This window comes from Melanotaenia boesemani, chromosome 12 (genome assembly GCF_017639745.1).
Source record: "Melanotaenia boesemani isolate fMelBoe1 chromosome 12, fMelBoe1.pri, whole genome shotgun sequence".
Taxonomy (NCBI): domain Eukaryota; kingdom Metazoa; phylum Chordata; class Actinopteri; order Atheriniformes; family Melanotaeniidae; genus Melanotaenia; species Melanotaenia boesemani.
This window is the reverse complement of record NC_055693.1, coordinates 11,921,291-11,937,466: the sequence shown is the minus strand read 5'-3', so window position 1 is coordinate 11,937,466 and position 16,176 is coordinate 11,921,291. Positions and strand designations below refer to the sequence as shown.

At 38.6% G+C, this 16,176-nt stretch overlaps 1 protein-coding gene across 11 annotated transcripts in view; it reads right to left on the bottom strand.

Moving 5' to 3' along the window:
- The window catches only part of lmo7a (LIM domain 7a), a 51,745-nt gene extending 41,592 nt beyond the window's left edge, over positions 1-10,153 (bottom strand). For 2 of the 11 annotated variants that reach the window (XM_042000878.1, XM_042000881.1), the window contains exons 1-3: positions 9,684-10,144; positions 9,374-9,481; positions 1,058-1,128 (exon numbers count right to left, since the gene is read on the bottom strand). In XM_042000878.1, coding sequence (XP_041856812.1) covers positions 1,058-1,128; positions 9,374-9,442 — 140 coding nt within the window. In that variant the 5' untranslated portion in view covers positions 9,443-9,481; positions 9,684-10,144. Of the gene's footprint in view, positions 1-1,057; positions 1,129-9,373; positions 9,638-9,683 lie in introns of those variants that run through there. The other 9 variants (XM_042000885.1, XM_042000884.1, XM_042000877.1 and 6 more) reach the window with 9 other exon arrangements.
- Between the last annotated feature and the right edge of the window lie 6,023 nt (positions 10,154-16,176).

Sequence of the window (16,176 nt, the reverse complement as noted above, 5' to 3'; positions counted from 1 at the left end):
AAGCTGCAGGCTGTAGGTGGATGGGATGGGCTGACAATAGATGTAAAGAAAGAATGTAAAGGGCACTTGGGTTCATGCTAGCCATTTAACAGTGAAACAATAGAGCTTTATAAGATAACACACACATACACTTAAAGCTAAGTAGGATTTAATCATGTGTGCGACCGACACTAAACATTCCTTTCCAAACAAGAAGCTGTGATAACCACAACACAATGGCAACCAAGGCTGAGTTTCTAGGTGAAGGTGATTTAATCTGTCTTCCTCTTCCTAATGCTGAAAAAACATGGACATTGAATGAAAGCGACTGTTTTGTCCTCTGAGATTAAGTAAACACTGGAGTCAGGCCCAAATCAGCAGAGTGAAGAGCTTTTTCTTTGAGCAGACGCCAGCAGAGGTTTGGAAGATTCTGCATCTGCTGCTGCTGGTAATTACAGCCTCCTGCTGATATGTGCAAATCACACAACTGTGTCCATCTAGCAATTAACCCACACACTCATCCTTAATACACATACACACACACCTCTGATGTGAGAAAAAGCTACAGCTCCACAACTCAACCACTCAAAGGGATTCAGTGGATAAGCAAATCTTGCACAGATAAATTTGTTCCTCTAATTCATCAAATCTCTTGATGCACTCAAGCTAATGAGAAAGCAGCATGCTGCGACTCTTCACTGTGGCTTTAGCTGGTAGTTTACCATTCAGTACACGGCTTCTCAATAAAAGTAAGGATGGCACTCGGCCCAACCCACAGATCTGTAACATCTGTCAAACAGACAACACACCACCTCTTAAAATACATCACACCACTCAAACTAAACATTATAGGGAAGATCTGACAATGATAACACCAAATAACTACATAACACAGACTCTATTGTGCTGTCTGGAGTCACTCGGGTCACTTTAGGTGGCTAACAAACAAACTGAGATGGCAGGGGGTCTGCCTGGGAAATATCAGTAACACGTAAGAGTGCAGACCTAGAGGAGAGCAGAGGGATTCCTTATGAATGAGTGGCTTAGGAGAGATGCCTGGGAAAAGCGGAGTACTTACTCACACAACAGCACGCCATTCTCCAGCGCTGATCGGAAGTCGTTGCTCCCAAATTTTTTCTTGGTTACTGCCTGGAAAAAAAAGGGGGGAGACATGAACAGTGAGCAAAACAGCAAGAAGGGTTGGGTGAGGAAAAGAGGCGTGTGGTGGGCTGAGAGTGAAGAGGGGTGGGGAGGCTAAGAGAAGAAAGGTAGGATGTTGAGAACAGTAGCAGAGGAAGTCAGAGGTATTTCCTCCTGAGTTCCTACATTGTCTCTGTGGGACAGAGTCGAGCAAAATTCTTCAGGTACAGGAGCTCTGAAGTGGCTTAGTTCTTCTCGCTTAAATGCTAGAAGCTGCTGGCAAACAGGAGAGCTGTGTTAAAACTTCTGGAGCCAGACTGCACAAGCCGCAAGGCTATGGGAGCATCTGGAAGAACACAGCGCTGTGTTACAGCCTCATGCCTTTCCCATGATCTCAAACCACCACTGCAGAAACACCAAGAACCATTATGTAAGCAAACACACACACTGCATGCATGACCTGCAGCCTTAAACACTTGAACACATGCACATATGCAGTTCATCCACAGAATTAAACAAAAGCCATGACTTTTACCATGACATTCTTTATAGCTTTTCATTCATGCACTCTGTACTTACTTTATAAGGAAACATTACTCTCATTTTTATGCTATAATGTGAAACTGTCAGTTTGTTATCAGGTATGAGATCATGCTGATAGCCACTCCTTCACTCAACTTCCTGTGCTGTTAAGTTAAAATATTTCTCTATTAAATACTTGGCCCATCCGCACCTAAAGGTGCAAAATCAAACAGAGTGCCTCAGAAAAGGGTCTATAGTACTAGTTCTGAACATATGTTATATATTTTTTTTAATTTTTCTTGGCCAGAGGGCTAACTTTAAAGAGATGTACAATGAATCCTTCTGTTCTTTTTCCATGTGGTCTGTCATTTGATCCAGCACCCAGTCCAGCAGATTCTTTGGTCTGCATGTCTTCATTGTTTTGTTTTGTTTTGTTTTATGGTCTATTCTACTTTAATATTTAATCAAAGTCAGTTTCTGACATATTATTGCTAAATATTTCTTGAAGAGTAAATCAAGAAATTAAGCTGAACTTTTTCAGGCAGAGGTTATGGTTACACTGACAGCCACGTTGTCACATTTTGCTGCCAAACAAATTCTGTTTTTGCTTTAATTCAAGTCCAGTTTGTGGAAACAAGGGTTTTTATTTAGATGTTCATTATACACAAAATATTTTGTTCATAAGATGCTCCACTGGCAGCAATAATAGAGTTATTAGAATCAGAATCAGAAATACTTTATTAATCCCTTTGGAAATTCCTCAGGGAAATTTGTGTTATTTTTAGCCCTTGTTCATAGTGCTTCAATATCTGATTTGGCTCTCAAGGAAGGCTTTCCAATCCTTGTTATATTTTCGGAGTTCTGTCATCCATGCCTGCTCAGAAAGTCCCAGAAATTTTTGATGGGATTAAGATGTGGAATTTCTGCAGGCCAAGGATGAAGGTGAATATTGTTTTTTTACAAGATCTTGCAGATCTGAGCCACCTGTGGCCCCAGCATTGTCATACTGGAACCTAGACTGATGCACTAGGATAACAGTTTAAACTGGCCACAGCATTTCATCGGCATTAGCATTTAGATTTCCTTAAATAAAATCAATGTCATAGGAGTCAAAGTAAACGTAACACTTGTTTTATCTTTCTGAGAACACAACAACAGGCAAAAGGGCCCAACAATTCCATCTGGGGCGAGATGCAAGTTCAGAATCGGTGTATGGATGACTGGGTCACATCCCATAACCACCATGTTCCTCGCTGCTCTTCCAGCCACAGGTCAGTTGTTCCTTCCTACATGAGAAGCAGAGGGTTATGATGCTAACTGAAAGTGTCTTCTGAGTTAATTTGTTGAACCTAATGAGTAGATACACATGGCCAAGTCAAGAGTCCCAGAAACTTTTTCAATTGTGGACTAACACTAATTTCTCTCCAAAGTTTTTCCTCTGCAGAAGAACAGCTTTGTCGCTCTGTGGTTTGGTCGGCCATGGCATTGTGAAGTCATGTGAGAAATATTTCATATTTGGGTACTTTTATAGCGCTGAACCGCACAATTTTCATGGATAGTAAAGAGGTTTGTCATCTCACTTGAGGAGTGAGTATCGCACAACTACAGGCAAAATCTCAATAGTTTTATGTAACAAGTGAGTGGAGTAGGAAATAATACAATTTTCAGATTTTTCAACATGTTTTTTGGGAAATAAAACTGACAGATTTTTTTTATTCTGCAAGCATCACTAATTTAGTTTCCCAGAAGGAAGATTTGCTCAGATATTACAATGCAAGCACAAGTGATGTAGCTGACATGATTAAAAAAAACAAAACAAAACATAATAATGGTCAGATTTCAAGCAAAACATGGTCTTTCAGACCAAATTGTTCAGATGTGGCTTGTTTCAAGTCTTTCATCCAATTTCTTAGTTCAAAAGGAAAAGGGAACCAAAGATGAGCTGTTAAACTGAGGCAAGTTGTTAAGTACAGGGCATCATAATGGAGCAGACAGGAGAAACTGCAACAATTAGATTAAATGACTGAAAGCCACTATTATTATTTTCAAACAATTCACGTCACACCTCGGAACACACCATGAGTAACCTGAGATGGAAAAGCCTCAAATACTTGTCATTCCAACTAAATTAGACCACATTGTAATAAACGGATCAGATTTAAGTTCTCACACGCTTGTTGCCTGCAGTATTTGAACAGTGAGATCAAGTTATTACTGGGAAACACTTGTTTTGTTTGCACAACATACCGAGATCTTGGCCTTTTTCTTTCTCATTGACAAAAATTAAAACGACAACCAGGCACGCAAAACACAAAACAGAGATGCAGAAAGACACAAAGCTGTAAACACACACATGCATCATATTTACACAAAGGGAAAAAAAACATCACAATGCAGTGCAATCAGTCAAGCTCTGCTGTTGGCATATGAAATCCTGACCCCTGCTGTTCTATAGATGTGGAGCAGAAACTGGGATTCACACACATGCAAACAAACAACAGTTGGAAACAGACAGTAAGTATGATTCAATCTATGATCTCTCCAAAGTGGTGTTGTGGTTATGGTTATTTTCCCATCACATTTTCTTATCAAAGCTGATGTAACAGAAAACCATTCTCCTCTGCTGTCTCCATTAGAGGCATGAACTCCACCAAGATCCAGCCTGCCGTGCCCCATCAGTCCTGCTGAACCTGCCATGTGGGATCACAGCTCTGATCTGAAACAATGTACTGCTATTCTGATTTACCTAAGAGGCAGGAGGAGAAATTTTCAAAAACAGTTTGCAAAAGTTCCTGCAAAAACCCACCTTCACTCCCCTCAAGAATGTGTTGATGTGTCAAAACTTTGTTCCAGTAAAAGACAAAAATGTGGCTCTCGGAGTCCATTATGGGTTACAAAACAGCTCTAATACTTGTGTGAAATTAATTATCCTTATTGTATTGAACCAAAACTCTCTGGGTCCATGACCACAGATATTGTTTATTCATGCAGGGCACTCAGGCAAAGCTGCATTAACACCACTAACTATTTCTAGAATTCTCTGTCCTTATTCCACTGGATTGAAGAATGGGTCACCACAGATCAAATGGGACATTATCCAAATATTTCAGGCTTCCAACTCAAGAAAAATATACAACTGTGAAAGCCATCAGTATTTCTCCTACAGACATGTTACAATAATAGGGCTACATCAACATGTATTTAAGTGAAAAGCCTCTTTTATGAAGCCCTGTTTCATGTCAGTGCGTCTGAATGCATGTGGCCTCAGCTTTAATTGGTTTCTGTCAAAACAGTCAAAAGACCCAGAGTGGTGCTATGCCGAGCTGACCAATGATCGGTCTATTCTCATAGCTTCTGCTATGGCAAACAATACAGCAATCTCAGAAGACAAGGGTGCTGACTGCAGGACCACCATAAAGTAAACTTATTCAAATTTATTCCAAAAATTCAGAAATACCATAAATAACTAGAGTGAGGGATCAGCCCACAGACCTTATTTAAACCAAAAACAGTCCTTAGGAAAAACATTTTGGAATATTCTATGCATCATCAGAAAATGGTTTTCCAGGAAAAGATGTTTCAGATGAAATCTTAAATCGTAAATTTCTTTTGTTGAGGTCAACACAAAAGCTTCCATTCCACTCCACTAATTACCAACAAGGTGACCAAAAAACTGAGGCATGGATGAGTTTTACTGAATGGTTAAAACAATAAGAACCCACAAACTGTGAAGATGCTCAGATTTAAATGGACACCCTCTTATACTTTTTGACACATCATACCACAGTGGTGGTTTCATTCAGGACAACAATGACCCATTATACAGATAGGAGGTGAAGCAGCTGGTGGACTGGTGCTCTGAGAACAACCTGACCCTGAATGTCCAGAAGACAAAGGAAAAGATCATCAACTTTAGGCTGAAAACAGCCCAGCCAATCACCACTCGTCATTGACAATAAAGCTGTGGAGGTGGTCAACAGCACCAAATTTTTAGGGGTGCACATAACTGACTGCTCATAACATGCTTCCACATTGTTCACATGGGCTCAGCAGTGTTTGCACTTCCGGCACCAGGTGAGAAGAGCACAGCTGTCTCCTCCCATCCCAGCCACTTACAACTGGGGCACATATTGGCCCTTTCCCACTCTTACCCACTTAGCCCAGCCCGACGCCATCCCTTTCTACGATTTGTTGGTGTTCTCAGGATTTTCATTTTTAAGCACCTGCTCTGTCTGGGTCTTGAAGGTGCAGAGCCGGGCCAAAAATTGTGATGTGTCGAAATAGCAGGCCACTAATGGCCAGAATTCGACGTTATGGGATGAGTCGTGAAAGCAACTCCCGACCCTGCCATCTTTAAAACCCAGAAGCAGTGACTGTGGATAACAACACTGACAGCAGCAGAGAAGGCATTATAAAAGCAATCACCATGGTACAACACTGAGGTGAAGACCTTTTTATGCTTTTTGGCCAACAAATGGGAACAATCAAAACCGGGGTGATGTGGTGTCGGCTGCATTAAGGTAGGGCTAAGTGGATACTAGTGGGAAAGGGTCAATGGAAAGTGTGTTAACCAGCTGGATGTCTATATGGTTTGGCAGCTCCAGGGCCTCAGATAGGAAGTCGCAGCTGAGGGTAGTGAGAATGATATAGAAGATCATCTTGACTTCTCTTCCATCCATGCAGGACACTGCATAGAAATACTGTCTTATCAAAGCCTGAAATATCAAAGACTCTACAAACCCCCACCATTGTCCAGTGTCCTTGATGTCCTCTAGGAAGAAGTTCTGCAGCACCAAAATGAGGACAGCCAAGTTCTGTTTAATTCTCCAAGTCATTGTGAATGCACCGAAATTCCATTCCCAGTGTGCAGAAACTTGTGTAACTTCTAAATGACAAAATAATCAATTTATTTCTACAAACAGAAAATACTTAAAGAAAATAACTTAATATACAGTATCGATAATACTGTCAAAAATGTAGCATCATGTTTCCTCAACACACAAAAACAAACAGGAAGCTTGGATTTGGTTTCGTATTGCATGACGGCAACAACAGGATTTGTAACAAAACCTGCAGAAGTTCACAGGCTTGTGTTACCTTTGAACATCTTTTTTTTCTGACATGGAACACAATATGGCGCTTTTCAACCCTCCTTACACCATCCACACAAACACACACACACACACACACAAAGCTGTAACATCAAAACTACAGTTAACATCTCATACAAATTACAGCCCGGTTTGATACCCAACCTTAAATCAGAGTGGTGTGCAGTCATGCTCACCTTAAAACCTGTTTTAAGAGGCTTTAAGTTATCTGGGTGAGACATAAAGACTAAAAAAAGGCAAAACAAAAGTAATTTAACCTCTTTGTAAACAAAAGAAAGTACATTAAAATCATCACGATGTGCTTGAAAGGGCCACTGTTGAAAGTCCCTTTCCCCTTTCCACTTCTAGAACTCTCTGTATGGTCAGTATTTAGTAACAACCCCTTTAGCAGGTGTCACAGCTTACAAATGCCCTTTCTATATACCAGTAAGATTCTTTCAATTCCTGTTCAGGATTTTTTTATCATTCTTCCAGGGAAAAAAAAGGCTTTTAATAATCTGAGAGACTATTTGGCCATCGTGTTTGCACTGATGTCTACATTCTGATGAGGTTAATAAAGTTTGTGTCTCTTGAGACAGTTTATATGATTAATAGTGCTTATAATTATCCTAAAGCAGAAAGCCATGAACTTTCTATCTCCAGCTTTGACTGCCAACAGAATAAGTTGACACTTGATTTAGTCAAAATTTTCCTCTACAAGTGAAAACTTCCCAATGCCACAAGCTGCAACACAAAACATAACTGATCCATCTGCATGCTCTCTGAACACAACTATGCACATTTTTTCCTTCAAGTGTAGCTTTTTTCATTGCAGCCACTGAGTTCTGTTTTAACTTAGTAACTCAGGACTTGTTTTCCTGAGTAACATCCTTGTTTAGATACTCTTTTGTAAAAAAAATTGCTTGCTGAACTTTTACAAAATGCAGGAAATATTTTCTACTCATGGCTCTTTGGTGACAATCATATGGAAATATTGGTGTACTGCTGATTTGCTTTGCAACGCTCTATGAGTCAGAGTATATACAAGGTTAAACCCTAATGAGGAATGTGAAACTCTTGTAAATGTGATCATAGTTTAAATTGAGTGAAGAATAAATTAACCCAGTATAAAGAATGATCAAATAAAAACAGTGAAACAATCAAATTAATACCTGTGTCATTATTATACAAGAACTGCTACTTCTATATATTCATGTCTGTCTTTACAGCCACATGCATAATCCTCTGACCTGTTCTTTGCATAAACAATGTCACTTGTTCTTGATCATCATAACAGTCCCACTTGGCATTAACAAGGAGCTCTATTATTCCAGTAGGCCCTGTGGTTGTAGGACGCAGCACCCTTTGCTGACAGCAGACCAGCTCTGAGGGGGGCTATGTTCACAGCCATGGCAGCTAATGCAGGAATGTGTTCATGTGACAGGCTCCAGACCATTTAGTCTAGCTTTTAACAACACCACCTACCTCGCCATGCACACATGCCTCTGTTTAAAGCGCTGTGAAACCAAGCAGCTTGTTAATCATTCAGTGGCAGCATTCAATAACCACAAAACTTTCTCTTTGAAGGGAAACGGCTCCCCTCGCGCCAGAGTTTGGTTTTCTTATTGCTCTTTTATTTCATCTAAGTCAAACCTTTCATACATATTCTTTTGAAATAACGCCTTCATGGTTTATACACCTTTCACAGCTTTCTCCTTGTTTCTCCTGCCCCTGCCTGCCCGATATCATGCCCCCCAACCTCAGTCCACAAACTGAGCAACTACAATGGGCTAGTGTGCAAATGTGAGAGACACTGATGTCACATAGAAAGCATTCAGATTCACCCCTCATGAAATTAGAACAATATTTGTTTAGTTACTGCCATGCAGCTACACGCCACCATGCTGAGAAGAGAATTTGTGCAGTGAGGAGACAAAATTTTCCCACTTGTTAAGAGAGAAAAAGAATTAGAGTTTGGCTGGAGGTTGGGTGGAAACTTCACATAATATGACATTTTAGAAATGAAATGGGTCTGCTCTTCTAGTGGTTTTTTCCCCTCCTTTTTAAAGCAAAGTGGGCACATGAATATAAATGGTGATAAAACACCAAACTCAACTTCGCTGTATTGGTCTGGACTTATATTTGCTTTAAATAGAGGTATACCTTGGATAATGCACATACATTACTGAATTGCTTATTTGATTTGTAACTTGAGCCTCAAAGCTCTAAGAACATAAATAAAGCCACTGGTGGGCAAGTCTCTGCAAGATCTGACAAAAGAAGCAGTAGGCAAGAATAATGATCTATAGGTTTTAAGTAATGTACTTTAAAGGAGATAAGAAAGGGGGCAGGAAAAGTCAGTTTTTTCTAGTTTCTAAAAGAAGAGATTGATCTAACTAGTTACCTGAGACATGAGGTCAAAAGGTGACACATCTGTCAGGTCTCTTTGAAACTTTTAGTCATAAAACTGTCAGTTCTTTTTTTTTCTTTTATTTTTCTTTGAAAATGAATTTTACCTAATCTCTTCAGGAGTCTATATATATATATATATATAAAATAAATAAAAACAAATAAATTAATTAAAAAAAAAATTTTTTTGGGGGGGGGGGTGTCTAATTCTCAATGTGGAAGGTTTGACTCACCTCAATCCATCTCTGTGCCTCCACGTAGGCTTCATCGCAGCTGACAGAGGACTGTTCACGCCACTCCATCACAAAAAACTTTTTTTCCGTGCTTCACCAAGTCGGTTCCTAGTGGTCCGGTTCAAAGACGCAGAGACAATGATCTCAAATAAAACTCCTCACGTACTTAGGCAGAGAACAGGTGAGCTTGTAATCACACTACTCATTCTTCAAGTATGTTTCCTTTTGTTCTTTTTCACCAACTCATCAGTGGTTGAATGCAAGGTGTCAACAGTAATGCATTCTGTTGCATCACCTTGCAGCTGCTTACCTGTTCTTTCATCCGACACACCTGCGGTTGGCTTCTTTTCAGCAGTTTCACACTCCACCTTTTAAAAGCGCCGATCAAACGAGTCTTTACAGTCGGACAAGACAAAGCTCACCTCTTCTGAAGAGGACAAATACTGCTGTTCTTTTAAGACTCAGAGATAGAGAGGCGGGGTGGGGGTTCTTCAAAGTGAGGCACGGGGACCATCTACAGACCCGTTAGAGGTTTCCAGGTAAACAAACGGATTTTGCTGTGGTTTTCTTAAAAAAGTTTTCTCCGTACAACACAACAGCTGAGATGAACAATAGTGTTATGTAACACCGAATGAAGCAACTAATAACCCCAAAAGACAATTCCACCAAACTACAGCTATAAAAATGTGACTGCTGAGCTTCACACACAAAAATATCTAAAAAAAAGTTTGAGCACCTGAGAAAACTTTTCACTTGGAGGGAGGTCTGCTGCTCGTGATGGACCAACTACTTTCTCGCAGCGCCACCCAATGGCAACATGTGGATATTGCAAAGTATTAAAACAAGCAACGCAACTAAAATTCAATCGCTAGTTTTATACTCAAGTAATAGACACATACACCCAATAAACGGGGGAAGATCAAGAAGATTTTTGATGGGAGGCCATACTGGACACCATAATGTAAAAAAAATATCAATGTGTATAGCCAATTGTATGTTTTAAACAACAACTAAGGCATTCTCTTCTTAAAATATGAACAGTTTGACAGACAAATATTACCACCCATGTAGCCCATGTAGGCAATTGACAAAATATGGAAGCCTCAGTACCCCCCCCCAAAAAAAGGCACTTATCATGTTATAAACATTTCACATTTTTACAAAAAAATAAACTATCATGTTATATTATAATATGATTCATGTTTTTACAATGAATTATCACGTTATACATTTATATGGTCCCTTTTTTGTTTAATTTGGGTGATAGTTCCATGGTTTTGTACAGATGATGATGATGAAGATGAGGTTGTGTTAATGTAGAAAAACATATGGAACAACATAAAGAAGTCCATTACATGCTGCATTCACTTGTACTTTTACTTTATGGGTGGTGCAACCCACCCCAGGCCACCACTCTGGCCTTGCTGTTGACAACAACGACAACAACAACAATAATAATAATAATAATAATAAATCAGACTTCAAAGATGCAGATTCTGAAGAAACTGAAGAATGGTATTCTGATTTAAAATAAAATTCAGTTAAACTATGTCTCAAACTGCCATTTAAAAGAATAAAACGTAACTTCTGACACAGTTCTTTCCTGCACACGTTAGGGGTGGCGTTTGTTTTCTTGGTACACAAAATATAAACAAAGTTGAGCTTAAAAAAGTTATTTTAATGCTTTCACAGAAAACCAGCTCTCATTTTCTATCGGAGTTTATGATGAAGATGGTGTTATTCTTGTTTCTTGGAGGCCTCAGACTGGACATATGCTAGAGTAAAAACCAGGGATGCTGGAAAGTTAAAAAGAAAGTTTTAATTTTTTCATTATAATTTTTGTTAAATGTCAATACCACTCTAACTCTAAACATTCCACCCATTCCTTTCAAATGGATTTCTTTTTCTTAATAATTAATTAAAGGGGGTTGTCACAAAATTGGTGGTGTGGTCTGAGCCACAACTACTGGCCAGACCAAGGACCACTACAAAGACTACTGTGTAATGAGTGGTCTATGCAACTGGGAGGCATCTAAATCAGTGTTACCTGCCAAGGACCACAGCAGGGACCACAGTGTAATGAGTCTCAAGACCTATCTTTAAAATTTAGCTTTAAACTAAATTGTTATTTTATATTGTTTAGTTTTTATTAGTTTGCTTTGTTTTCTTAGACATTATTATTTATTTTATTTTATTTTACTTATTTATGAACTTCATACTTGTTGTTTTTATTTGTTTTTAGGTTTATTTAATTTTCTTTAATTTTTTTTCTTTAATTTTCTACTTTTAAATGGTAAATGGTAAATGGTCCGTATTTATATAGCGCTTTACTGTACCTGGAATGATACCCAAAGCTCTTTACAATATACATCACATTCACCCATTCATACACACATTCACACACTGATGGCGGAAGCTGCCATGCAAGGCGCTCGACCACGACCCATCAGGAGCAATTAGAGGTTCGGTGTCTTGCCCAAGGACACCTCGACATGAACACGACTTGGCTGAGGATCGAACCGGCAACCCTCGGGTAACTCCAGTGTATTCCTCATGGGGACCCTCCACTCTGGGACCATTGCCTGCTTGGTCTGCATGATTGTTGTCATGGGGATGGCTGTGGTCTGGGTGGCTAGGGGCCCTGCACTGCAGCCCGAATGGCTGTGGTGTGAGCTCAGACCTGTGTTGTCCCCATAGTGGCAGCTTCTGTGGTCATGGAGGCTAAATCAGTGGTCCCTGCCACTAAGTGATGCAAAAAGACTAGCATGTTGTGGTACATGTGGTTGTAGGTCTACTTGGAATATGGTGGTGCAAGCATTCTGTAGAACTTTTAAAATTTCATCACACCAGTCATCTAGTCAACACACTAGAGAAAGCCATGGCAAAAGGTAAGTAGGCCACTTTTATGTTCTGTATTTAGACTATTTTTAAAATTCAGGATAGGAGGCTGACACCTGGACATGTTTCTAGATACAGTTTTCCAAAGACTGGAAGCTTTGTAACACAAACAGGACAGGGGCTGCCCCTACAGTAAAAACCACACCAATGGCAACTCAGTATCATATGAAGAATGTTCATTTAAAATACTCCATATTCTTCAGTGTCGAAGGCATCGGTAAGTTGAGTCAGGCAATAAACTACTTATTTTAATGTTTTGCTGATAATTGCTGTCTGTATTAGCCAATTCATAAGTAGAAATGCATGAAAAGAGCATTCTTTACAACTTTTTTCAATTATTGGACACCCTAATGTGTTCTGCATAACATCATTTACAACAATGCAGTATTTACTTCTGTTATTCAAAACTCTTGACCTCCTTTGTTCAGTACTTGAAACACACTGAACCAAAATAGGCTTACATGATCATGTTCCTTTAGAAAAAGTTTCGTTTTAAAAACTTTTATGATGTATTTGTGTGCTTTTAAAAAACACTTTTAGAACAAATGCTCAATGTAGAGTAAGATCAGTGTGTTTTAGGGTTGTGAGTTATTTTCAGTGCCTCCAGAAAATTGTCAGACAAAATTTCAAACTTCAAAATTCACCACATTTCGTAAGTTAGGGTGGTGGTGGAGACATTTAGGAAGTAAACTCTAAGCTTTGGGTATCTATTTACAAGATAAGCAGCAGCCTGTCAATAATAGTAACACCAGTAGGAAATGTGGAAGAGTTGTGCAGCGGTGGGAATAACAGAATGATGTTTAAGATGTTCTTTAATTAAAAAACTGTAACAAAAATCTTCCAGTAAGTGATAAACAGCCGGCATTGCACAAGGACCACTGTAGTCATTTTATCCATGTCATTTTATCTATTTTAAAATCAACAGGTAACCAAACTGCTGAGTAGACTAAAATAAAATCATAATTTAAAAAGGGGTCCAACTGAAAAGCCATAAGTTTGTTTGTTCCAGATGAAAAAATATAAGAAGTGCAAAAAAAAAAAAGTGTTTTCAGACTCCAGAAACACCGGTTCTGTGTGAACAACATGTCTAGATAACACAAAAGTTAAGCAGATACACATCAACTTGTCTCTGTGTGGACATGGTCTTAATTTTACCAACCACACAGGCTCTGTATCATCAAAGCCTTGTGGACCCCCTGTGCTCTTTTGCGTCGGGACCCCCCAAAGTTGGGAACCACTGGTCTAAGGTGTGCATTGTAAAGAAGTGAGTGTCCAGCCCCTTGTGGTGCTCCTGTGTTGCTGACCATCATCTAAGACACACAACTTTTCAGTCTCACAGACAGTGATCTGTTTGTTAGCCATAAATCCAGCTGCTGGTAGAGGTATCCACCCAGAAGTTAAGGAGCTTCTCACATAACAGTCCAGGCTGAATTGTGGTAAAGGTCCTTGATAAATAAAAAAACATGATCTTCATCATGCTGTCTGATTTGTTCAGATGAGAGTGTGCTCACTAAAGCAGGTAGTTGATGGCATCTTCAAGCCCATTACAGAAGCAAACAGGAACGGGTCCTGAAAGGTGTTTATTTGCTTACTGAGGTGAGCCATTCACCGTCTCTAAAGGATTTTCATTATGTGAGATGTTATTTTACATATATTTAATAAAAATAAAATATATATAAATGGGAGACACTATTAAAACTTAAATGTTATATATGTATATATGTATAAAAATGGTGGTCTGATCTGAGCCAAGACTACATCAGTGGTCCAGACCAAGGACCACTACAAAACTACTGTGTAATGAGTGGTCCGTGCCACTGGGAGGCATGAGTGGTCTGTGCTACCAGGGGGAGACTAAATCAGTGATTCCTGCCAGTATATATGTATGTATAATGTATGTTTTAACAGAGTCAGTCATAATTAAAGATGCGACCAGTATGACAGGCCATTGTTATATTTATTCAAGACACAACCCCCTCTGTACTTCTTTGTAAGATAGCTGTCATATTTTATTCCTGTATTTAAAATATTTTTACTTGTCAGTATTGTAAATAAAGGTATCCTCAATCATGTTCTTGGTTAGAGAAACTAAATTTTAAGATACACAGAATACACATCGTTCTACTAAGAATTAAGCTTCATATATGAGCTTTAAAAACCTTAAGTTAATATATATTAGCTTGATAGGAAAGGTAATTGAGATAATTCAGTTCTTCCTGGTCAGAACATTCCCAAGATCTAAAGTTGCATTAATCAAATCTTAAAGACTGCAAACATCATCCTTATTAAAAACAAGCTATGTCACTTTTGTGTTTTGGGTTTCCACTTCCAGAGATTCAAGAATGTGATTTTTTTTTCATACCAGAAAGACATTTTGACAAGAAAAATCAGAAAATCTCAAAAATTCTTGAACAATTAAACAGATTAATAAAAACATGATGAACATATAAAAAAAGAGAATCACACACATTTCATTTTTTGTAGATTATTTAGTTTTTTATTTAAAACAAATTTAAATAAACATTAAAAATAAGCAATTCATTCTAAATATAAAAATACAAATACTCATTAAAGCTAAATTAACTAATTAATTAATGTTACGACCCACTTTAGTGGTATGAGAAGGCAGTACAAAAGAAAAGAACTGTGGACAGATGCTGTAACGCTGTAACTGTCCACAAAACAACTTAGAGAGCAGTTTAACACTTTAAGATAGTTTTGTAAAGATTCTCAAACCTTGATAAGAGTTTTATAGCTAAATAAACTAATTAATTAATGTTAGAAGCCAATATAGGGGTATGAGAAGGCATAACAAAGAAAAGAACTGTGGACAGATGTTAATAATGGAAGCAAGTAGTTATTTTGATTTGAAGGGAAAATAGAGAACAAACAAAACGGTGGTAATGATGAGTGCTGGGGTTAGCGAAGCTGCTCAAAGAAAAAACAAAATAGAACGGCTAAGGTCTAACTCAAAAACAGCCAGTTGAAATAAAACCAAGAATAATCAAAAGTGGTGAACAAACACTGGCCTGCTAATCTATGTTTAATAAAAGTGAAGCAGCTCCAATAATCTAAGAAAGCTTTATGTACAATTATGATCACACTAAACTAGCCCAGCACATTCTAACTTTTACCAAATTTGAATGAACTAAACAAAATAACTGTAATGCTGTAACTGTCCACAAAATAACTTAAGCAGTATAAGACAAATCTTCTTAAAGATGGTCTTGTGAAGATTGTCCAACCTTGATAAGAGTTGATAAGCTAAATAAACTAATTTATTGATGTTATGACCCACTATATGGGCATGAGAAGGCCCAACATAAGGAAAGAATTGTGGACAAATATTAACAGAAGCAAGTAGTTTGTTTCAAGGGGTAAAATAAAGAACAAACAAAACGGTGGCAATGACGAGTGCTGGGGTTAGCGAAGCTGCTCAAAGAAAAAACAGAATAGAACGGCTAAGGTCTAACTCAAAAACAGCCAGTTGAAACAAAACCAAGAATAATCAAAAGTGGTGAACAAAACACTGGCCTGCTAATCTATGTTTAATAAAAGTGAAGCAGCTCCAATAATCTAAGAAAGCTTTTTGTAAAATTATAATCACACTAAACTAGCCCAGCACATTCTAACTTTTACCAAATTTAATTTAACTAAATATTAAAACGGACTTTTGATGATGGAAGGTCGCCCAGTGATTCCAGTAGTCTGGCTCTGAAGGAGCAGACCAACCGGACCTTCTCCACTATGCTGCATGAAAAGACCAGAAGCAAGACCTTATCTCTGGCAATCAAGTTGCTCTTGCATAGGTGGAGGAACATGTTCTTGGGGAGTGGGTCCATGCTCTCGGGGATCTTAAATTTCCCTCCACTCCAGCCCAGATGATCTGACACAGCTCCCTGACC